This window comes from Neltuma alba, unplaced genomic scaffold (genome assembly GCF_004799145.2).
Source record: "Neltuma alba isolate B1F8T4 unplaced genomic scaffold, ASM479914v2 tig00003176_pilon, whole genome shotgun sequence".
In the NCBI taxonomy this organism is placed as follows: Eukaryota; Viridiplantae; Streptophyta; class Magnoliopsida; order Fabales; family Fabaceae; genus Neltuma; species Neltuma alba.
In genome coordinates, this window is record NW_021633173.1 from 15,329 (window position 1) to 40,076 (window position 24,748).

The 24,748-nt window shown below is 31.6% G+C and overlaps 1 protein-coding gene across 1 annotated transcript; it reads right to left on the bottom strand.

Moving 5' to 3' along the window:
• Positions 1–975: 975 nt before the first annotated feature.
• On the bottom strand, positions 976–8,673 carry LOC114740531 (protein STICHEL-like 3). Its single transcript, XM_028928691.1, has 8 exons — positions 8,438–8,673; positions 5,758–8,198; positions 4,512–4,731; positions 3,582–4,130; positions 2,590–3,055; positions 1,925–1,988; positions 1,247–1,335; positions 976–1,128 (listed from the first exon to the last, which is right to left on the bottom strand). Exons 2-8 carry the CDS (start codon positions 7,828–7,830, stop codon positions 1,071–1,073), a joined length of 3,519 nt encoding a protein of 1,172 aa, XP_028784524.1. The 5' UTR covers positions 7,831–8,198; positions 8,438–8,673; the 3' UTR covers positions 976–1,070.
• Positions 8,674–24,748: the final 16,075 nt, after the last annotated feature.

Sequence of the window (24,748 nt, forward strand, 5' to 3'; positions counted from 1 at the left end):
TTATCCAAGAGATGACGACGTTGATGACGACGTTGATTTTTCTGAGTCTTTTGGTGTGGGGATAAACCAAGAAGTAATATTCCAAGTAATGATTGAGCCCCCACTGAAGGCATCACTTTACAGTTACAATGTGAAGACATTAGAACCCAGAGAGATTGATGCGATCCCGAAAGGTTTATTTGATGGTGCTTTTGAAGAAGGTTCATTTGAAGTGGGCCTTCATACTAATAGTCTAGTGTCCTGGTAATTTTGGATTGTCAATCCATCTTAAAGATAGGAGATGCTCACCTTTGCCTCGGGGAAAATTGGTCGGATGAATTTTGTGTAGAGGTCAGATCTTCTTGTTGTAAATCTTATTATGCTCATAAAGGTTGAATTTACAACTTCATGTTTAAGAAAGACTTGAGAAATATGTTTATTATCATTGGGTCAGAAGACCGAGACTACCGATATATTGATAATGCTATATTTTTAGTATTTCCATCAAATATGCTGCATCCTTCTGGAATTAGAATATGCAACTATGCATTACAAAAGAGATGCTGGTCTTAATTAATAAGGTACTCTTTCGGTCTTTAATATAAGATTTATTTAACTAATTTGATTAGATTAAGAAAGTTAGGTAAGTTAGTTAATTATAAAAAAATATGACATGTTTTTCTTAAAACATCATAATCATTTTATTTAATATCTCATCTCCCTCTTCTATTTGATTATGGTTTAGAAAATATTGATAAGGATAAGTTTAAAAAAATTGATAAATGTGATAAATAATTTTTATATTTAGGATCAAAATCAATTCAATAATTAAGTCTTATACTGAGGATCAGAAGAGTATTATCTTTAGCGACATAAATTTTGTAATTTTAATTTAAAAGATAAGATATTTTACTCGATGAGATTTTCAAGGGGTTTAGCTTCAATGCAAAGCCATTTATTACAATTGATTTCTTATCTCAAACAGATTCAAAAGCATAAATTGAAACTACAAGGAATTTTATTGCCGCTAAGAAGGAGAAACCATATGATATCACTGAATTGGAATTGACTACTTTCCTACATTTTCTTAGTCAGATATACAATCTCGAGCTCTTTATTAGACTAAACAAATAAAGAAAGAGGCTTGACCTGTAAAAATTGAACCTATCAAACATCAGGAAAAAGCCTAAATACAATACAGACAATACAAACGGCTCATGAATGAACCCTTGAAATTGAAGCACCCTAAAAAAACTAACTGAACTACCTTGGAGATTTAGAAGTGAGACATTTTCCACATGAGACCAGATTCAACAACGCATGAGATTTTCTGGTTCTAACTTTCAAACGCGAAAGCTGCAAATGCAGTTGGATACATCAGCGATGACATCCTCATATCCATTAAATTAAAATAGATTAATAACAGAAAACTTTAAAATTGACACTTATAGTTTAATTTCAGCAATTGAGTGGATTATCAGCTAACGGTATGGCTAAGCCATAACACTTGAGTAATTTCGACTAACATCCCTTGGCTTTTATCAAAATCATACAAACCTCTCTTCTACTTCCAAAGCCAACACAATCCTCCTGACCCTAACCTTGAACCTTGGATCATAAAAGCTACACAAACTTTTCAAGTGACAATAAATCACACGATCTTCCCGAAGACCCTAAATTTGTTAAATTACCATAATCATCTCTTCCATTCTTTAAATTAGACAGACCTCCTTTGGATATAGTCCAGGGATCCGTGCAATTTTAACAAAAGAGAAGGTCTACATAATTTCCTCTTCATTTTTAAGGTAAGAATAAGTTTTAAATTTAGAAAGATTGATTTTGAGTATGAAAGAAAATGAAAACAAGAAGAAATGACCTGAGAGCTTTCTGGTCGATGGTAATACCCTTAATAAAGATATCCACTGGTGAATTTAGGGAAAATTACCTTCCGCCGGGATACTCGTGATGCTTTCCAGCATAGCAAGCTCCTTGATCTTGGCTCTAGTCTCCTGAAAGTCAATGATTTCAAGACTCATGCGTAGTTCAAATATCAGCATAATTATGCCTTGCGCCTATGTTAGCATCCAAAGCTGAATATGACAAAATATTATCATCTACGATTTTTATTCCATCATCTCGTAATCAAGGAGAAAGGATAACCTCAATCTAGCATATAGTCAAGAAAACTCCTATATAACTTAGTTATATAATAGTGCATGCAAACAACTCTCTGCTTGTATCCTTCTACATTGATTCATTCTTCCATAATCAGATTCAAAATTTATGACCACCAGAGACTCCGATTCATCTGCAAGTATGAGATATGTAATAACAACTCTCTCTTTGCTTTTGGTTTTACGGTCAAAATATCCTCAATTCCTCAGACCTTTTGCTCGTAAGTCAACTCCTAAGGCAATCAAATAACCCTTTTCTCCAGTAACATGATAGTCATTATTAATGACCCATGTTCAATTAAATCTGAAGGCTACTTACCTGGAGATCTCCAATTCTATTATCATATTATCGTAAAATTTCAAGCTTTCCATTCTACAACTAGCTTTAGACTATAGTACCAGTTATAAGAGAAAAGGATAGAAATAGAATACATACAGATTCTCTTGTTCAAGCTTTTCAGCAATGGAAACTGCTTTGCGTTTTGACCACCCACTGCGCTGTGTATGTCCTTCTGCCTGCTGGATTACATGAGCAAGAGATACCTTACTTTTCACAATGCTTCGGCTCTGACCTTGTTCCCTGAGCCTCCTTCTTTCCAAGTGTGAAGTCACAATTGGCTTTTTGTTAACATCAGCTTGCTTCTCGTTATTCTTAGGGTCCTTCAGAGAAGTTTCTTCTTCTACAATTTCACTCATTTTCTTTTCTACAGAACTATCTTTAGTGGAAGGCAGTATAAGAGGGAGTTGAGACCCTGATCCTGCATCTCTGCTTGATTCACATCTAATTTCTAACGTTACTGAACATCCAAGGACAGATTCAAATGCCTGTAAAATATGCCCCCTGAACTTCTCAGTAGTAGATTTCGTCTGTTGGGAACTGGTCATTAACTGGACAGTTGGAGCTGTATAATAAAGCAATGCACTAAATTAGATACGATTGTAAATTTCATGACACAAACGAAAATATTATGACAACAATCAACAAATTAGACAAGAGACTAGTAATCCCTATTAATAATTATTCAGGATACAGAAGGTGACATGGCCCATTACACAACAATGCAGTCGAAACTCTACTTGTAACAGCAAATGAAATGTTGAGCATTACAGAGGAGCAATAAAAGACTTCAACTTTACGTTGAGCACTGAAGCCTGTAGATAAAGCTAAGATTATGTGTGATCTAGTTCCCACTAGAAGTGAAATTCCAATGCAGAAAAATAAAAGGCACCCTTTCATCAATACTGTCACATTTAGTTCAAATGCGAAGATCAACCGTGCCCTAAGTTTCCTCAATCTGATAGGCTTGTTTTTACATGTGCTTTTAACATTGACAACAAAATTTCTTAGTTGGCGGAGGAAGGTTTGTATTACAGTGCTAAATAATTTATTGCAATGGTAGACAGGCAAGAAGAAGATTGAGCATTTACCAGCACCAAAACTAACAGAGGCCAGCTTCCCTTCTCTATATAAAAACTCTTTTACACCATTAACCTGAATTCTGTCAAGCACCTCTAACCATATCTCTTCAGTTCCTTTCCGATTTTTACCCAGAGTCTGTCTGTCATTCATTCTAATCACATCGGTAACATGTGAAGATGTCTGTTGAGGCACAAAACCAGCCACAGCAAGTCTTTTATTATCTGAACTAAGACTCTTTGCCACGCCATCAGCAGAGCTACCAGCATGGACATTCTCTATTCTAGAATCCATTGATAAACGTCTCTCTTTGCGAGGAATTTCAACATTAGTACTTGTTCTCCGGGCTGCTTCTCTCCCATCTACCTTATTTAGGGGCAAGGGACTATGATTGAAACTATTATCAGATGATGTTGGCAGCATATATTGCTGGTCAGGAGCAAGTTGAAGCAACGCAGCTGTCAGCCAGGTTAGTTTGTCATTGGACATCCTCAACTGCTTCTCAGCCTCAGATAAGGTTTTCAAAGCTTGGCGTAGCTTTTCCATATCTTCTTTCGATACTGAGACAGAAATTAGCATCATTGAATTGTGAAGAATAATGATAACAATGACAATTTCACCAAAATAAACCAAATAAGAGACTCCAAGCACTAGAGGCGTCAAAGTCTCAAGTGAGGCATGCTAAGAGAAGCATTTGAGGTCCAACAATACTTAAATCTGAAGCAGTAAAAAATATATAGTTGTTAGTGAAGAAAAATCTCAAGCCAGAGATTTTTAGGGAGGATGGTCAAATGAAGCTGAAAGAAGGGTGAAAAAATATCAATAATACAGCATTAAAAAATTAACTAACTTATTCAGGGAAGAAATATGATATCTATCACCCCAGTTTACAATAAATTGAAAATTTAGAAAATTCTATATAAAGTTTGTTGTTTACTTACATGGATTTCTCCGGAAAAACTTCCTTCTCCTCCTATCTCTTGTGAAATCATAGGTCCCAGCAAGTATGTCAGTAATTACAGTGGCAAGCTGAGACATCAAGGCAAGCGGCTCAACACCAGTTTCCATTATCACCCTCAGATTCTTTACAGTGTTGACTGTGTCTGCGGAGAGTGCCAAATCAAGCAGATCGACCAATTTCTCATCAGAGATAAGCCCAACCTGAAGAATGGATTTAACTTCAGACCAAATCATACATAACAGTTATCACAACAGTTGACAATATGATCACTGACAGACAGAATGGCAATCAAAGTAGATTGAATCATACATAACAATTATTACAACAGTTTAAGATATAATCAGTGACCGAACCTTGTGACACGGTCAAACTAGATAACAATGTCTGTGTTCACTGGGAACTTGATAAACGCAGATAGGTGTGCTAAAAGTAATCTTTCATGTCTTGCCATACCAGCCTAGTCCAGGTTCCATACAACAAATTACCGTTCAAATCTTTAGTTGTCTCTAAGCTTCTCCAAGATTACAAGAGATCCAAGCCCCCAAGAATACATGAATCTTACAAAATGTCACTCAGCCAAAGTAAACAAAACAGGAAGTCCCCTAATTGCCTTGCTACAGAGTTTGATACATTATATGTACACGCGAATTTAAAATTCCTAACAGTAAAGTACTAAAGTGTAAGATAATTCTCATTATTATCTAGCTCCTCATCAAATACCAAACAATTTTATTAAATAAGTAATTATCATAGGACACTTGTGTCAAAAGTCAAAAGAGATGAGATTGAACCTCTGAAGAATGAAATTCATTAAACTGAATAGAATGCCTTGGGCTAGCGCTCATATCAGAACCTACGACTTTACCTTTCATCTATCCGGATGATAACAAAAAATTCCGACAATTCTGGAGAATGATGGACATTAAAACCATCACCACAGATGTTGTAGGTATCAACGTGATAGAAAAGAGGATTACTGATAATAGACAGAAAAAACGGCATTTCAGGCAATGAATATGTGCTGGACTTGAGTCTAATTGAAAATATGTAAAGGTTCTAGCAATTAGCTCCTTCATGATTTTGTTTGTCAAGGGACTCAAGTCTTATATAATGCATTACTTGTTATTAAAAATAAAGGTCTAGTCATGGTGGTGCAGGCATATTGAAAATATGTGAGAGGCATTAAGAATAGAAAGTCCCAAATACTTTACTGGTAAACAACTTACCAATTCCTGCACAAGAGGAACTGATATTCTCTGGCCAAGCAAACTAAGTTGTTCAAGGGTCATCTCAGCATCTCTTAACGATCCATCTGATCTTGATACAATAAGTTTCAAGGCATCCCTATCAATTTCTAGACCCTCTTTAGTTGCAATCCTCTGTAATGTATACATAATGTCTGAATCCTTCAGCTTTGGGAAGAAAAATTTCTGGCACCTGGATATGATTATATGAGGCAATCCATCAAGAGACGAACTAACAAGAATAAAAACCACACGTCTAGGAGCTCGATCAATGACCTTCGATATGGCACTCCAGCATTCAGCTGACAGAGTATCACAATCATCAAAAATAAACACTCTGTATTGTGATGCAAGCTGGGAAACAATCATATTGTCAAGTAGATCCATGATGCTCTCAAAGTCAAAATTACTGACTGGACCAACTTCCCTTATACTTCTGCTCTTGCCCATATCATGTGCTACACAAGAATTGCAAAAGCCACATGGTTTTGGGTGTTCAGAAGAATGACAATTTAAAGCTCTAGCAAATATCCGAGCACATGAAGTTTTTCCAGTGCCATGGGGTCCATAAAACACATAAAGAAATCCAATTTTTCTTCTCATGACTGCATTTGAAAGAGCTTGTGCCACCAAATTCTGCCCAACTAAATCTCTGAAGGTTCGGGGTAGATATTTTTGCGTTAAGCTTTGATGCCTGCCATGGCGATTCACTCTCATCTTAGGCTGATCCCCAGATCTAACATCAGAAGCGAGGTCAGAATCAATGTCATGCTTCAATAAGTTATCAGCAAAAATACCAAGCTCTCCGGAATAGTCATGGCCCCAACAAGCATTCTCAGTACTTCCCTGAGATCCAGATGCCTCAACTAGCAGCGGCATTGCCTCTCCATCAGACCTGGTAAATGAGCTTGATTGGTCAGATGCCACTGGCATATCAGAAATATTTCTTCCATTGGCATCCAATGCCCCTTTTTTTAGTCTTGAGTCAGATAAGCCACAAGAGAAACTTCGTCCAGCCCTGTCAAGGAATGTTTTGCCTCTGTGATGAATTCTAGACCAATTCCAAGGAATGCCACACCCATTTTTGGGTGCCCTGGTGACATTTTCCTCTCCATATTCATCTGGCTCTTCCATGTGATATCTATGGTGGGCTGAACCATAAGCAAATGAGTTCGAAGCAACAGACAGTTCATTCTCAGCACCGACATCTTTAGATGCCGCAGAAGCCCGAGCTCTTCTTGCACTCCGAAATTTACGCCTTTTTCCTCTGTTCACTCCATTTCCATGACCACGTGTGCTGGCTTCGGGCGCCTCAATAATTTTCTGCTGCCTAGGAAACCGTCTTTGGACATTATTGTTTGAAGATGCCAAATCATCACTGTCCAGTGGAACATCGTTCAGCTGCTCAGAAAGGGTCTTGAACTGAACATCTTGAACATGCTTCCCCCTTTGTTTGCTCTTTCTCTCTTTAGATTCAGAATGCCTTGAAACAACATCTTCAGTCAAATCTTTGCCAAGCTGACTGTGAAGTTGCTCTTTGCTGGGACCCATATAATCAGGCCTGTCGCTCTTCCGACCAGACTCTTCTCTTCCAACTTTCCGCCCGTCCCCAATTCCACTCCTGCTGCTGCGGTCTCTACTTGCTGACACTCCATCATTACCCCGGCTCTCCTCACCCGGAGCAACTTTTGATGGACCTAAATTAACAACAGGTGGTGAGGTTCCAGACAATCTCCTTCCTTCTTTCCGGCGTTCAATTCCTACAGACCTTCTTCCCTCCTGAAGCACCACGTCATTGTCAACCCTCTTGGAAAGCACCTCAATTATAGAAGGAGAATGCCATGAAGAAGGACTTGCTGAAGGGTCTCTCAGAGAGCGCGATCTCTGCAACACAACTAGTTCCCTCATAAGCGACCTATCAGCAAGAATGGGGCTGTTTTTGTGCATATGGTTCTTCAAGTGAATGCAATTTGTTAAATGGATATGGTTGCGTAGATGATCGCTAATATCACCATTCGCATCTTTGAGTATCCTACTGCGCACAGCCCTTGTCATGATCAGCACCCTAACAAGTCTGACGCCAGAATCTTTTCTAAATCAAGTAAGCAAATCAGAAAATATCGCATTTTTTTGCCTTTAATTTGTACTGAACTTTCGCAATTATGGCAGTACAAAAGCTAATCCCATTAATAAATCGGAAGCGCTATAATAATGCCAAAAATCCAACGCATATGATGGGCCTCCACAAAAATGGAAAATAGCGACCCTCATACTCAATTGTAGCCAGTTTCGCAAATCACAAAATACATTTCAAAAGGAACTACCAATCTCCCAAACTTTCCCTCCAGCTACTCCACATAAGATTGTAGAATCCCAGTATTTCAAAGACCCCATCGAATTAAAGAAGCAACATTTGAGCTCAACTGCACGAAAACACATAAGCAGAGAAGCCAACATGAGCTCGTGAGATTAATCATGCAAGCAGAGCAGAACAGAAGCAAAGAAGCCACTACCTTAAAAGCTCTATCAAAAGAATCACATGGTTAAGTAAATGGGAGGGAATCAATGAAGCAGAGGCAGAAAGAGCATGATGTAACATCTGGAAAAGAGCAAGAAGAGAGAGAAGGAAGAGGAAAAAGTAGAAGTTTAACACCAGAATCACCTGAATCAGGGAAAAAAAGGAAGCGAAGCGAGCCGTTTCGATCATTAAATTCCAGATCTCTCAGCAAGCTTCACATGCACTTCACGAGGGTTTCTTTCGAAAGAAAACGATAGTCCACCCCATAGCTCGAAGAGAGAGAAAAAATGGAACTTGGCTTAGCAACAAAAAGGCAGCACTAGCAGAGCAGAGAGCAAAGAGTGTGTAAGAAAGAGAGAGAAGTGGGGGTGAGTGGTATGGTATGGGTGGTAAGATCCGTTGTAGACAGACCCAGACACGATTCTGGGAACACAGGACACTACACACACAGCCAAGAAAGCGGTGTGTCCGTTTGCTCGAGCATGCAAATAATTTATAATAATAATAATAGCGTTTTATATCCTTTTCTTAAAAAAAAAATCGAATTTTATTTTTTTTACTGTGGGCTGAGGAAAAGTTTGAATTTTTTGATAATTTGAATTGGAAATTGACCGATGGTACGTTTCCGTTGAAATTTACAGGTTCGTGCTTGTTAAAGGTTGGGACAATTTTTCTTTATGCTTCTTGTGGGAGGAGACTTTTTAATTTTCCCCGTTGGACTTCATGAGGGATTTGCTTATATTTAATGAATGTCTTTCGAATTGAAAACCAAATAGGGTTCCTTACAAAATTAGGTCGCCAAAACATGAAACATATCTTTTCAATTAACAAACATATCCCATCGAAATGGATATTATTGACCAATTTAAATTTGAATATTATATTATAATGCTCTAAATATTAAAAATTGAATTTTTCGTACAAGTTGCTAAAAAATGTGGTTAACAACTTTTTAAAAAATTTATTTAAAAAAGCCACCTGAAAGTAGTTAAAGTAGAAAGATGAAGTAGGGTCAAGGTAAAAATCAAAACTTGTTTTAAAATAACAAATAAATGGGATATAATAATAAGTTTTAAAACAGAAAATAACAACACGTTCATATTGTTTATTTGTTATGAAATTTTTTGATAATTCTATTTGTTGTTTAAGACCTCTCAATAATTTTTTCAGCTTTGAACTCTTATTTTGCATAAAAAATTGACAAAAAGAAATCTATAAGAAAACTCACCATAAAATAAGAAGACAAGTAAGAATGAATGAATAAAATTTGAAGAAAACAAAATCTGGAAGTAACGAAGTCTCCAAACGTGATCATGAAGGGCTATAAGTTGTTGTTACTAAGCTAATATGTCATTTTGTCATTATCTGATAGAGTCAATGCTTTTAGCTAAGTCTATCATAATCATTTACTACTTGAAATTTCAAAGAGCTGGCTATGGCTATCAAATTCAAAACCTCGGCATGAATTATACTCCCTCCGTTTTTTATTATAAGAGACATTTGATATTTATGGCATGTTTCTATATATAAGAGACACTTAAAAGTTGTCTCTATTTTTTTGTGTTGATTTTTTATTTTACCTATATTTATTATCTCTAACTCACACTCTCTCTCCCTCACACTTCTCTTTCTTTTAATAATTTAATTGTTCTCTCTCATGTTCTCTCTCCTTATTAATGAGGGTATTTTTGGAAAAAATTATACTCTGTACACATTAATTGTTCTTAACTAATTTTAACTGTTTTTTTTATCAACATATTTCGGTTATTTGTCTCTTATAATAAGAAACGGAGGGAGTAAAATTTAAATTCAAAATCAGGAGATTCCCCTTAGGAGATTGGCCTATAATAAGTATTGGGTATCTGTTATCCCCAAATTGGCCAATCCCTTCACATGAATTTATTTTGCAGATCTGCATTTCTGCATTTATGGCCATTCAACCCCCTACCCCTAAATCATTTCTGCCAAATTATTGCATGATGTCATTCATATTTTATTCAATAAAAATAATATAAATTAAATAAATTCATATCTACATGCAGGCAGACTAAGAAAAGAGTTAAATGAAAATCAATTTATCAAATTTGTAAAAATAGAAGTTATAATACTATATCCAACGCTACAACTTTAAAGATGATATTAACTTTTTTAAAAAAACTTAACGACATTGGGTAAATCAAATTGCTATCAAAGATGTAAGTTCAATTTACCTACCTGCACAAATCCAATGGCATTAATAATTAAAAAGAAAAAGTTTACTTTTTAAATTTCACAAAACATTGGGTTTTTTTAATGTAATTTTTCCTTACATTGGTGGCGTACATAGGATCCTTTATATGCACATGTCACTTCATCTCGTTTTCCCCTCAATTATTATAAATTATATTTATTTAATATTCTCAAGAGAGACATGGGTAATGGCTTAACCTTAATATTCTGTCAGCAAAAACAACTGAATCCAATGCCAATATTTGGAATAGAATAAAAAATAATACTAGTAGTTACCATTAATACTAAGCATAAAGCAATAATAACAATAATAGTTGTCCGTCAATCAAAATTATTTTTTAAATATATCCATTAATTTTTTTGTCAAAAAGTTACATTGAGCTCTCAGTAATTAAAATCAAGCTCTGTTAAATCATATGTCTTGATAAAATTAATTTCATTTTGAATGCATGTTAATATTATGCAAGTGAATTTGACTTATTAAACCATCAATGACTTTTTTCCCAATATAAAAACCTTTTTTATACTCTTTATTAGGTATCAGTTTTGTCCTAAATATGATATCATAATATCATTTTATCCTCAATTAATTTATATAACTTATAAATTGATATATAATTTTATGTTACGTATATATAATATGTGCATTTTTCGAAAATCACGTCACGTTTATTAAAATTAAGTAATTTATTTAATTTTCTTAATTTATCAGAATTAATTAAATAGTTTTTATTAGAGGCATAGGAATTATTCCGAATTATTATGGGCAAAAAATAAACTTTGAAGCGAGCAAATCATGAGGTGGAGGAGAGAGTTAAATGAGTTATCCAACACAATCCAAAATTTTATGACTCTTCTTCCAACTCACGCAAGCCAATTGAATGATATTTCCAAACAATATAAATGCCTATTTAATTTTTCACAATCTTACAAGAAATTATCTTTGATTTGCCCATTTAAAAATAGTGTGGTCCTGTTGGCCCAACAAAATTTTAAAAAAAAAGTCACGTGCCTGCCTCCAAGTCAATGCACCAAAATTTGCAGTTTTCCTCATTAATTAATTAATTAATTAATCTATGGATTGTTTGTATTAATTGATGATTTGGTGTTATAATCTTTATTTACACTTCATTGAATAACAGGCGTTACGTTCTTGCCCCATGCTTCATGACACTTAAAAAAAAAAAGGGGGCCGAAGTTATATTATTTTCACTTTTCTTTCCCTCAAATATTTTGTTTATACTTATGCTGAATCATCTCAGATAAATTTGCCCAAATATATAAACTGAATTCATCATAAGAAAAAAGGCTAAAATATACTTTTAGTCCTTTAACTTTACATAAGGTTTTCTTTTGGTCTTTTAACTCTAAAAAGTAAATTTTTAGTTATCTAATCCTAAAACTGTTAACAAAAAATAATGATATTGAGTTTTAAATGCTGATAAAATATTACGTAATGCTAATATATTAAATTTAATATTCAAAACAACTATGATTATTACAAAATATCATTATTTAAAAGTTACAATTTTGAGATTAAAAAACTAAACCTATATTTTTTAAAGTTAAGAGACCAAATTGAAACTTTACATAAAATTAAAAAATCAAATGTATACTCTAGCCTAAAGAAAAATCACTCAAAGTCTCAATTAATCAATACAATCATCAATAAAATCTCACTGCAAATGAGCTATATGAACTTATAGTTATTTTATACTGTGAAACTTGTTACTGCATGACATTACATTCCTTCCTTATAACCTCAAACTGATTTTTCCTTTATAATGTGTTTGGTCATATCATCAAAAATTAATTTGACTACGGAAATCGAATTACATTAATTAATTCAAAACAAAAATCATATTGTTCGGAAGCCCTAATAATATGACTCATTGTTCAAGCTCAGTGATATAATTTCATGTTGTTAATATATTGCGATAAGCTTCTTTGAAGAAAATACTAAAATAATTAATTTGTTATAAAAAAGGAAGAAAGGGAAAGGAGAGAATATAAAAGAGTCTGGTGAAAAAAAAGAATAATAAAAAGAGGAGAATTTTTTATAGTAAAAAGCAATTTTATTTAAACAAAGTAAAACGATTATAATAATTTAAAAAAAAAAAGACCAGCCAATTACATGTGATCAATTTGAGCAAAACACAAAAAAAAAAAACTAAAAGAAAAGGTCAGCCCAATAATAACAGAAACAATTAAATTAAAAAAAGAAAACCAGTGAACTTAATAGACGATCCGTAGTTCAACAACACATGATTCTGATTCCCTTTTCACTACCTTCCACCCATGCCCATCCCAAAACATATCCCATCCATCCTTTTAATTTTAGTTTTTTTTAAAAAAACTATCTTATTCAAATTCATTTTAAAACATCAAAAATGAAACAATTGGTGAGTTTGAATTATTTTATACCATGCATGCATTAATTAAGCATGCTTCCAATTTGAAAAGAGAAATGTCAACCAATTAATTATCTATAAATGGATTTTCATTTGAAAAAAAATAAGTTCCATGGGGTTAAACCATTTACAAACAATATATTTTCGTCCCATCTCAAGATATGTGTCACGATGTGATCTAATTTGATGAGTTGTTGAGTTTGTTGAGTCTAGTTGAGAAAATTTAGATCTCGTTGTTTTTGTTAATCTTTAATACTCTTCCGGTTCTTAATATAAGACATATTTAGATATGGTTAGACTAAAAAAGTTTTGTAAATTAGTTAATCATAAAAAATATAACATGTTTTTTCGTAAAATACCATAATCATCTTTCTTAATATTCTTCCTCCTTCATTGAATTGATTATGGTTAAGGAAGCATCTATACAGATAATTTAGAAAAAATTGATAAATTTGAGAAATAGGTTTTATATTTAAAACTAAAATTAATTTAACAATTAGATCATGTATTAAGACTGGAGGGTATTTTTTTAAATTATTTTGAAGAAAACACAACATAAAATAATATTAATTTTCAAAAAAAGATATAAACTTCAAAATAGATAAAGTACAAATTGAATCTAGATAATTTGGGATAAAGCACACGAAGCTGTGCATGGAAAGCGATTCCTTTTATCTTTCTTCAAATAATGTCATCTGCATAATTAATTTTCCGAAACTGTTCAAAATTTAAAAAACTGACACGTGGATCATCTTTTGCCCATTGTTTGGTGGGGGACCATCAAGATCAGAACTGTAACAATAAAAAGAGCGGACCCCATCCTGCTGGGTTTCATACCGATTCACAACCATGAGGTCCAGTCTGACTTCTCTATCCCTCAGTGTAATATTTATCCTCTCTGGATCCCTATATCCATATTTGAAATATGTTCATATATTGATATTCATCCCATGGATCAATAGATGGTAAGTTCAACCTAATCATAATTATAATACATAAAATTAATTTACAAGTAGATGAAACATTTTTTAATAAATGACGAATGATCTAACAAAAGAGAGTTATTAAGATATAAATATAATATAATATCTCCGATTTTAATTATAAGATCTGGTTTATGGGCTATAAACGAATCTTGTAATTAAAACTGAAAATAGTATTTTTTTTATTTTTTAAACGCAACAATATTGTTTCATGTTCAACGAATGGAGGGAAAAAGTATAAAATTCAATCTGAGCAATAATACTGAAATTTTTTTATTGGACCAATTAGAAGACTAATTCATAGTTTATGAACAAGCCAATTTGGAGTGGGTTCCATGATGTATATTCCGAGGTGTTTGGATTCTTGCAAAAGTACTATTTAAAAGTGTTTTTTTTTAATAAATGAGACAAATTACTTCACATATTTATTTTATATACTATAAAATCACTTCTAAAATTATAATTTGGTTTCTATTTAAACATCTAAACATCCAAAACAAAAGAGTTGGTGTGGGGTTAATAGAGAGAGAGATGCAGGGTGGAAATTAAGAGAAAGAAGGCAGAGACATTCCGTGGAACTTACAGTACAAGATTAGAAGAAGAGGGCAAAGTACCCTCCACAAGGCCCATCCTTCCCCTTTTGCCATTAACTTCCACATTCCTAACTCTCCCCAATCAAATCCAAACGTATCACATTCACGTTGTCAAGTTTTTTTTTTTTTTTTTGTGGAAAAAAGTCAATAATCCAACCGGCTTGGCTGAAGCAAATTAAAAAGGAAAATGATTTTACCTGATGGGCGTACTTGGTTAGGTGTTTGGCAGAAATTGGTCGACAGGGTTTTTCATCATAAATACTGCACAAAGATGATTTGAATTATTTTGCTAAGTGGGAAATTTTTAATTCATCATTCGTAACGCGTAAAATATATATATACCACTGGTACAATTTTAATTAAATATAATAACTAAGAAAATATGCTAATAACGTGTGTCAGGAGATAAACCCAATTAATTGTGGTTGGGCACGTGTTATTATTCATGGACCGAACAAGACGACATATCATAATCTCTTGCGAACTTCTCATTTTATGTCCCCTCCTTCCTCCAAGGGTGTGCAGTATAATAAATTAAAGATGAAAAATTACGTTAACTTCCTCATATTTATTATGTCAACTTCGCCTATCACATATTATCATGTGTCTTAATTGTTTTATGTGGGTTTATAATTTAGTAATTTGAATATATGGCTATGTGTGATTTAAGAACTTAATATAATGAATAAAACAAATTTGATCTGAGGATTATCTATTAATTATTTAATTTCTATATTTAAACTAAACGAGTGTCAAATAACTTGATATGATATCTTATTAGATTTTGACTAAATTAGATTAACTGAATTGGGAAGGGAGACAAGGAAGTATTGAACACAATTACATGCTTTGGCAGTTCTCCAAAATAAATGCATAGCCCAATTCCAACATCAACATGACGCGTATGGCTGGTTAAACTATCGACATAATTAGTAGTAATAGCATAAGAGTTTGATAACTGATTTGTCAATGTTATGGAAATTAATTAAATGAGTTATTTGTAATAAGTAAATGTTATTCTTTTTAAAATATTTTAATCAATCATGTACATTAAAATTAGGAAAAATTTCAAAGAACCTTCAAAACTTTCTGAAATTTCACTGTTGGACCAAGGGGGCAAACTGATATTAATTCTACAAAAAAAATGATGCTATTGCCCCTCATAATACTTATCGCAGGTGTCATGTAAATAAACTAATTCTAATTGTAAATAAAGATATGTATATTGCAAATTGTCTAGTCCCACTTGCAAATGGACTCTCCCACACTTGTTCACTCATGGATACCTTCTTCAAATGAAGGAGGTGACATGTAAATAGACCAATTCTAATTGTAAATATATGTATGCATGTTACAAATTTTATAGTCTCACTTGCAAATGGGCTATCCCACTCTTATTTATATGAGGGGCAATAGTGTCATTTTTTTGTGAAATTAATGTCAGTTTGCTTTCTTAGTATTGAACACAATTACATGCTTTGGCAGTTCTCCAAAATAAATGTATAGCCCAATTCCAACATCAACATGACGAGTATAGTTGGTTAAACTATCGATATAATTAATAGTAATAGTATAAGAGTTTGATAACTGATCTATCAATATTATAAAAATTAGTTAAATTAGTTATTTGTAATAAGTAAATGTTATTTTTTTAAATTTTTTTTAATCAATTATGTACATTAAAGCTATCGCTGGATAAAAAATTCTTAATATGTGTAATTACTGTAGAGATTATTTAAAGGTAAAATGAATAAATAATAAAAATAAAATAAATTCAAATCTTATATTTAAAATCAAATTAATTTTCTAACTAATTTTTGTATTAAAAATAAGAATATGTATAATGAGATTGTGGGGCTGATGAGAATGATTTCCTTAAAAGTTGTGTAGTTGAAAGCGGTGGCATTATATTAGTTCTATGCGTGATTTCACAAATCAGTCTGAAAGAAGACCTGAAAAGGTCTCTATGTTGCTTTTTGGAACTTAAACACAAAATTAAAAAGAAAGTCTCTGATTCTCTTTGTTGCGTGTCGTGGAGATCACTTTCCCTGTAGGATGCTCTTTTCAATTCACATAATAACCCTTTTTAGTTTTTTTTTTTTGACCAGCAAGCCTTTTTAGTTTATGGTTTTATATATAAATAATTTTAATAAACAAACATTCTTTTGTTTTTTTTAAACCTTTGGTTTACGAGATGATTCATATGAAAATATAGTGCCTTTTCTACGTATTTGGTTCTCTTTTTTGTTGTTGCTAGAAATCAAACTGTATCCACAATCCAATAGCTAAAGAATAATCTTTCTAGGATGTGTAAATTCCTGAAATATGAGTTTTGCATTTTTCAACAACTTAGTTCAGCTTAAAGAACTCAATCCTGTCGAAATTTGATAAAAGTTGGTTTATATTTTAAACTCTTGAAAATGTTCCTCACATTGTGCTCATAAAATTCTATTTTAATTATTACGGCAAGAGTTGGAGATATGGGATTCTCGCATTGCCGTAACTTGTAAGAAAATATGTAGGAAATTTTGAAGTTCGCACAAAGTCTTCATATATTAATTCAACTTCTTTTCATAAGTTAGACAGTCCTTGCAATAGATTTTAATTTATATTTCATATTGACATAATTGATCATTATAAAAAATATATATTATACATAAATATTAACATCCATTAGTCAAATACAAACAAAAAAAAAAGAAATCTTTTTTTCGTCAACTAAAAGAACATATCAATATCACTTCATATATAATATAAAATTTTATAGGAACTTACAATTTTTGTAAGCAAATGAATAGTATGAGTGACTTCAAACTTTGCATGACTATTATTTATCTTTTCAGTTTTGTTCGTTGGACTTTGTATGATTTTATTTATATTCTTTTCATATTTATTCACATATTTAAACATTGTTTAGATTTTAAAATATATATATTTGTTTTAAAATGATTACAATCTCTTTTGACTGCATTTATCAAAGGAGATCAAATCTTATGGAAGAAGATGGAATCATTGCTCATTATGCCAGCATATCTTTGACTACATTCTTATAAAAAACAATCAAAAGCAACTTTAGTGAAGTCGATGAATTATGAAGTGAAAGTGTGGCTGATTAATATTAAAAATTGAAATATGTATTATAATTTAAATATAAACTGCTTTTTCCTCTGGCAGATACGACAAAAGACAATGAACTTCTCTTTTTCTTCATTCAGTTTGGAATCATCATGCTTCCCAGAATAAAAAACTTGGAATCATCACTTCATGGATTGGAGATCATAATTTTTCTTTTTGTTTTAATATTCAGGGGAGTTTTTTAAGATAAATTTCAAAAATTTGAGATATCACAATAAATAGTTAAATGAGTCAAGCTATTATTATTCCTACTATTTGAATTCTTTTGCATATTATGAAGACAACTTAACTCTTTAATTACTTGAAGTAATTTAGATTTGGCATTGTTGATCCTCAAATTATCTCTATTACTATATAAATTTATATTAATGAACTAGATTAATACAATTCCTTCTATTATGTCCATTAATAATTGTGGTAAAAAATTTTTATGGAATATGGCATGCATACCATGGCACTTAAATATTTATAGAGCTTGCATGAAACTCTATTTATGTATTAATATTGCACATGTTAACCATATTTGAATAATTTAACAATATAAACAAAAAAAGGTTTAATATGGTGATTAATTAAGTAAAACTAGAAGGATTTAACCATAAATATTAAAATGATGCTATAAAACTAGAAAATCTAAAATTCAACAAATAATATAAATATAAAACATATAATGACCCAAAAAATAGAAAATCTGAAGACTTTGTTGTTGTTGTTGTATATAATGAGTTATGTATCATTTACATATGGTAAATAACATGACTTTTTTGTTGACTCTTAATAACATGCAGGAGTCACCAAATTATAAGTGCTTGTTAGCAAGTCCCTGTAATCACTTTATTAAAAAAAAAAAAACTCTTTTATGTTTTACGAGAAGCAATTTTTTTTATATTTATTTTATACAGTACAAATTTATTTAAAATTAGCTAATCTAAATACCATTTAACTCGAGAAGTATAGATAAAATCTTTGTCTCCAAAAACTATATGACGAACTAAACCCTAGATTTTTTTTTCCCCCCAAAATGTCAAGCCCTAGAAATAATATAATGCGTGCCAAGGGGTATCTTGTAATTAAAACTTGTTGCGTAATACAAGTGAAACCTGATAAAGAATCATTATCGGCATATAGTAAACATAAACTAACAAACACAAAGAAGTGTTATGCACAAATTAACAAATAGACAAACTAAAGGCATAGCTAGCTAGCTAGGTAGTTACACATAGTGAACTAGCTATTGTTATTACCTGTAATTACATATAGAATAGGCCAAGTTAGGCCACTAAATTGACTATAGAGTTGAAATATATATTCATCAAACTTTGTTTTAGGGTTCATATTTTATATATATATATATGTATGTATGTATATATAAAATATGAAGTGGCTAGAGGTGGTAGTGGAGGGAATCATAGAGAGGCATTGGAAAAGAGTGAGAGTGTCTAGTTGCGGAGAGACATGAACATAGTTATGAGTTCCAAACTGAATAATCTAATCTCTCTTAGATGTGTAATCTATAATTATTAATTAATAATATTATTACTAACACTGATATTGAGAAGTTAATGCAAATTCCTATGAACTTGAAGATTACCATTTAGGGTCTGGATCGTGTTAATACTTGAGAGAGCTAAGTTAGGTAGCTAATAATTATGCGGTCAACATAACATGCACGCATCTTCCTTTGCCTTTGCGGCGGCTGCCACCACCATAAATAGGCCTATATACCCCTAGTTTGGTATAAAGTAGGTGATTTGGGTTCTATATAATCATCGCTTATATCACTTACAAAATTTATATTATTTAAAATTAATTCAAATAAAACTTACATATTTCTTAGAAAATTGTTACTAGAAGACTTTTGTTTTCAGTTCAAATCAACTTAATTTAAGTCATTTAAGATTATTTCTTGTCATCCTTCATATCAGGGAAGGAATTCACGCATCTATCATATTTGCGGAGAGTTAAACATACAATTTTATCTTGAAATAAGATTTGGGGAGATACTTAGTGTAAGTTGGACCAACGACTGCTCAGGATTCAATGTAACTTTTTTTGAAGAATCGGTAGGTAGATCTAAGAACAATTATTATTCGAAATGTTAAATCATGCTGATAGAGATTAATAAATTCATTTTTTTAATCAAATATCTTCCAGATTAGAAGGATTTGAACTGTGAGATATGTATATTTTAGAAACCAAAACTGTCAAACTTTTTTCATGCGTCTGTATATAAAATGTGGAAAATGCACAATTATATTGGGCCTAATGGTGGTGATGTTGGGCTGTATTTGGCTCTTTACTATTTTTTGATTGTGCACAGCTTATTATGGGCCTATATGTATGGGTCCAGAAATGTGAAAAATAAGGTTGTTGTCCCAGATGAATAGGGGTCCAGATATAAAAAAAAAAAGAAGGGAAAATTCCAAAAAAAGTGATAGCTGAATTTCAAAATTTCAAATCAGTATTCGTTACTACACTCATAAAGAAAATGACTACATTCAAACAGCAAATGACAACCCATTTTTATAGTAATTCCTGATTTGGTATTTTAAAATTTAGTAGTCACTTTTTTGGAATTTTCCCTGTAAAAATCCATATCACTTTTATACGTTTTTAGACGTTATTTTGATTTGATTTTACCTGTGTTGGTTTGTAGAATGTACAAGTGCAGCCAGCTTGGCTTAATAGAAACAAGCAAACAAGATTAGTTTTTTAGTGATGAAGATCGCAGAGAAACTAAAAGGGACAACAAGGGAGATTATCGCCGTTATAAAATTGTTTGTTGCAAAAAATATTCAATTTTTTTTTTTGATGAAAACAGGAGCAAAAAGCGCTATTAGGCGTTTACATCAGTATGTAAAAGACTCGTAAGAAAATCAGGAGGTGAACTGAAGCAAACAAATCCTTCGTTAGCTTCCTGGGCTCTCTTCGCAAGACAATCTGTAACACGATTAGAGTCTCGATTGCACCACTCAAGACTAGCTTCCCAATCCTTCTCCAACCATTCGTGTATTTCTGTAAGCAAATGACAGTCAGGGTGCTCCTCGCTCCACCCACTAGCCATACATTCAACAACTTCCAAACAGTCAGTTTCCACTACTACCTTCTTCCATTGCAACTCCCAAGCTCGACGCAATCCCAACATCAAAGCCCAAGCCTCAGCCTGGAAGCTGCTCCCTCAGCCGATATTAAGGAGAAAACCTGATAAAACTTCCCCCTTATGATCACGAGCGACGCCACCGCAGCCCGAGTTGTTTCTAACCGGGTCATACCCGTCCGCATTGAATTTGACATATCCCCCAAACGACGGACTCTATCTAATGCGGCGATGCGCTTCTGTTGTTAGAAAGAAACAGATGGGCATGAATAATGATTAATTGAAATTTTTACATATTTTAAATAATTTAGTTTTATTAAAAAATTTAGAAATATTTTATTTTAATTTTGATTTATCGTTATCTTTTTAAAAAAATTTATGATTTATAGCTATCTTTTTTATTTAATTTTAGGATTTCTAAAAATATTATGCATTTAATTCTTAGCGTTAGAATTGAGATTAATTTATAAATAAACTTCCAGACATTTTACTTTATTGACATCATTTTATATTTATTAAATTTTTTGAAATAAATTTAAATTCTAAATTTTGTGAAAAAATATATAGTTTCTGCAAATTAAAAAGCATCCCGATAAGAGTCTTAATGATGAGATGATATACACATTCCAATTCTCCTGAATCAAGATTCTTTCTGTATTAAATCAACCTATTTCGTTTATTGATAACAAATTTAAGTGATTTTTACAACATGCAACTATTTTTAATTTTGAATCCAAAAGATTTAAAATTTTATATGATAATGAATTTAAAAAAATTATAATCTCGGAAAGTTTGTATGTTTTAGTGAATATATTGATATTAATGATATTTATTTATTTTAAAATTAAAAATACTAAAGGAAGTGTTAGTATAATGAATTAACACCTTCAATATAAAATATAAATATTAAAACACAAAAAAGTTTATAATTTTCCTCCACTACACACATTACTTACATATATTATTTGATTTGAAAATACATGCAAATAACTGTTACTATCACTCGAAAAAGCAACGGATTAAAAAGAAGCCTACCTTATAATTAAAATATTATGATTTTACATTTGCATAAGAATATTTATTAACTAATATGGAATTAAGTTTGAATTGAATTCAAAATTATAACGAACTGAATGATATAATAGAAACTTAAAATTCACAGGTAAAATAAATAAAAAAATAATAAGACCAATTGTAACTAATTTAGATGGCTACTTGTCATGACTTCATAGCACCATTTGTAAAGTTAGAAGTTGTTTTTATATATAAGCATAATGAAAGAAGGTTGAAAGATGAGTATTTTACCTAAGTATTCAATGTTATCTATCATATAACCATGCACTGCACAGGTGCGATGCAGATTAATTATAAACTTTTGATTGTTAATATATATAGTGCATAAAAATTATAAGTAATTTGAAATAATTATAAAATATGTTTAATTGAGTGATTGTGTATTGAAGGGTGAATTAAAATTCTATTAAGTTATTAGTTAATCACGTTTTATTTAAATAGATAATGGATCACAAGAAACAATATTAAACAGAGAGACTTCTTAGCACAGCAAGTCAGGAGAGCTGTCCAAGTGGACTCTACCCACGATGTTGCCCCTTCTCATGCTAACAAGGATCATGAGATGACCTTTGAGAGGATTTAACTCTCCAACTGAGCAATCCCGATCTCCAGAAATAAAATGCCCTTGTTGAGATATGTTTGTTTCTATGTATATTCAATGAGTTCCGAATTAATGATGTATTCATCTTAATTGAAGCAAATATCTATGTTGACTTTGAAATAGCATTTCGTGGGGCAAGTTTTTGGTTCTGTGTTTTTGTTTCAATGCCTATTGTATGGATTTTGAAATACTGATGTATTTATCTATACATGTTGAAGGCCAGTGTTAAATTTGAAATAACATTACCCTGTCTTGTGATGGCAATTGTATTGACAAGCATAGTCATACTGCATTGCAATGGTAAGTTGATTACAAAAGGATATCTTTAGTGGGGAAAAATTCAATCTATTCCAAATTCAAATTTTACTGCAAGCTCTGTAATTGTAATGAAAATATATAATCTTGTTATAAATTCAAAATTTGATTTAAACCTATGGCTTAACCTATTTTGAGTTTAATCTTATGTTATTCCCAAATAAATTGTTGTCATTTTTAATTAATATACATGTTATTTCTTGTTATGGATCACGAAAAAACACATTATTAATCTCAAGTTTAGATTTATCCTTATCTGATAAAGACATATCATTTTCAAATAAATTATTATCATTTTTAATTAATGTACATGTTATTTCTTGTTATGTATTAGGAAAAGACACATTATTATTCTCAAGTTTAAATTTGTCACTTTCTAATAAAGATATGTCATTTTGAAATAAATTATTGTCATTTTTAATTTCTTGTTATGTATTAGGAAATGTTGATTTATTAATATCAAATTTAGACTTGTTATTTTTTAATTAAGACTTGTCATCCACAGTAAAAGAGTCAATTTATAAGTTTTTTTACATTACAAGGTTAATAAGTTTTTGATGGCCCAATGGTTATCTTTTGTTTTTTTTGTTGGTCAAAATAACCAAGTGGTAGTGGGATCAAATCCCACTACCACTACTTTTTTGCAATATTTCACATGACCAAAAAAAAGTTGTGACAAAAAAAAATCCATCGGTAGCCACCACACCGGTGGCCATCCACTGACAAGGGCTAAGCCCTTTTTTTTCAAAGAAAAATGATAAAAAACATTTTCGTCATTTTGCTGAATTTTAAAATTCTAATTTAGAAAAACTTTCCTCTTTATTCTTGAAAATCCATAGCTTTTCAAATTGAAATATTATATATTCCACTTTTTTTGTCCGTTATTTTTCTGATTATTATATTGCATGTGAGAATCCATCATAGGAATAATGAGGAAATTAATGCCATCACTAGCCAAAAGTTGTTTCCGGTGTACATTGAATACGCTTTTTAATACTAATGACTCGATTCATTTCATAGGAGCCATCTAGTGAATAAAAACAAATTACATTGAAACTTAAGATTATTGGCACGACCATGATGAATTTTTAAAATTATTTTTACTATTATCATAAATAAATTATCTTATCCATTATTGTAACCTTGTAACTGTGTTGAGTTTTTAGGAGACATCATAACGAATGGAATTTTGTTATTTTATTATAAATTTAAATTAAATTTATTTAGATAACTAAATCATATAAAGAAAATTAATTTGACAGTCCTCATAATTTCATCAAAATTTGAATCAGGTTTTTATAGTTTTTTTTCTTTTTTTATTTCATCCTTATTATTTGTTTGTCATCCGTGAGGCTGCCATTACTTTAAATTAAGAGGGCTAATGTGGCACCGATTAGCCCTCTTAAGTTTGACTGAGCACTGTCTTCCTCTTCCCCTTCCTCCACTCAGTCTCTTTCCAAGCTTTTGGCGATTAAGATCAAGGTCTCAAAAGTTTAGCCTATACACTTTTAGAAAAATCTTAAGTCAATCAAATTGATTGATTATTTAGTATTTTTCCCATCAACGAAGCTAGGAAGAACAAGGTCAAAAAAAAAAAAAACAGAGAAGCTAGGAGGACGGGGGGGGGATTAAAACGCGTTGCTTGTTTCAGTACAAATACAATTCAAAACTCGAAATTGCCGTGGAGTAGAAGAAACACTTTGTGCTTCACAAGAAAAAAAGAAAGACAAGATGAAAATAAAGGAAATTTGACCGAAAATGAAAAATAATGGAAAAAAATTTCTGCATTTAAATTTAAACTAAATTACATAAACTTCTCCTTAACTTACAATCATATACAAATAACTTCCTTAATATTTAAATTTTAATAATAAATCGCTCTAAAGTTTTAAGCCTACACATATAACCATAAAAAATCAATTGTATATTTTTGAAAACTTTATTCTTTTGGCAGATAAAACTTCGTTTTTGTCTGCATATCTTTTAAATATTGAATTATACATATTTTATCAACCAC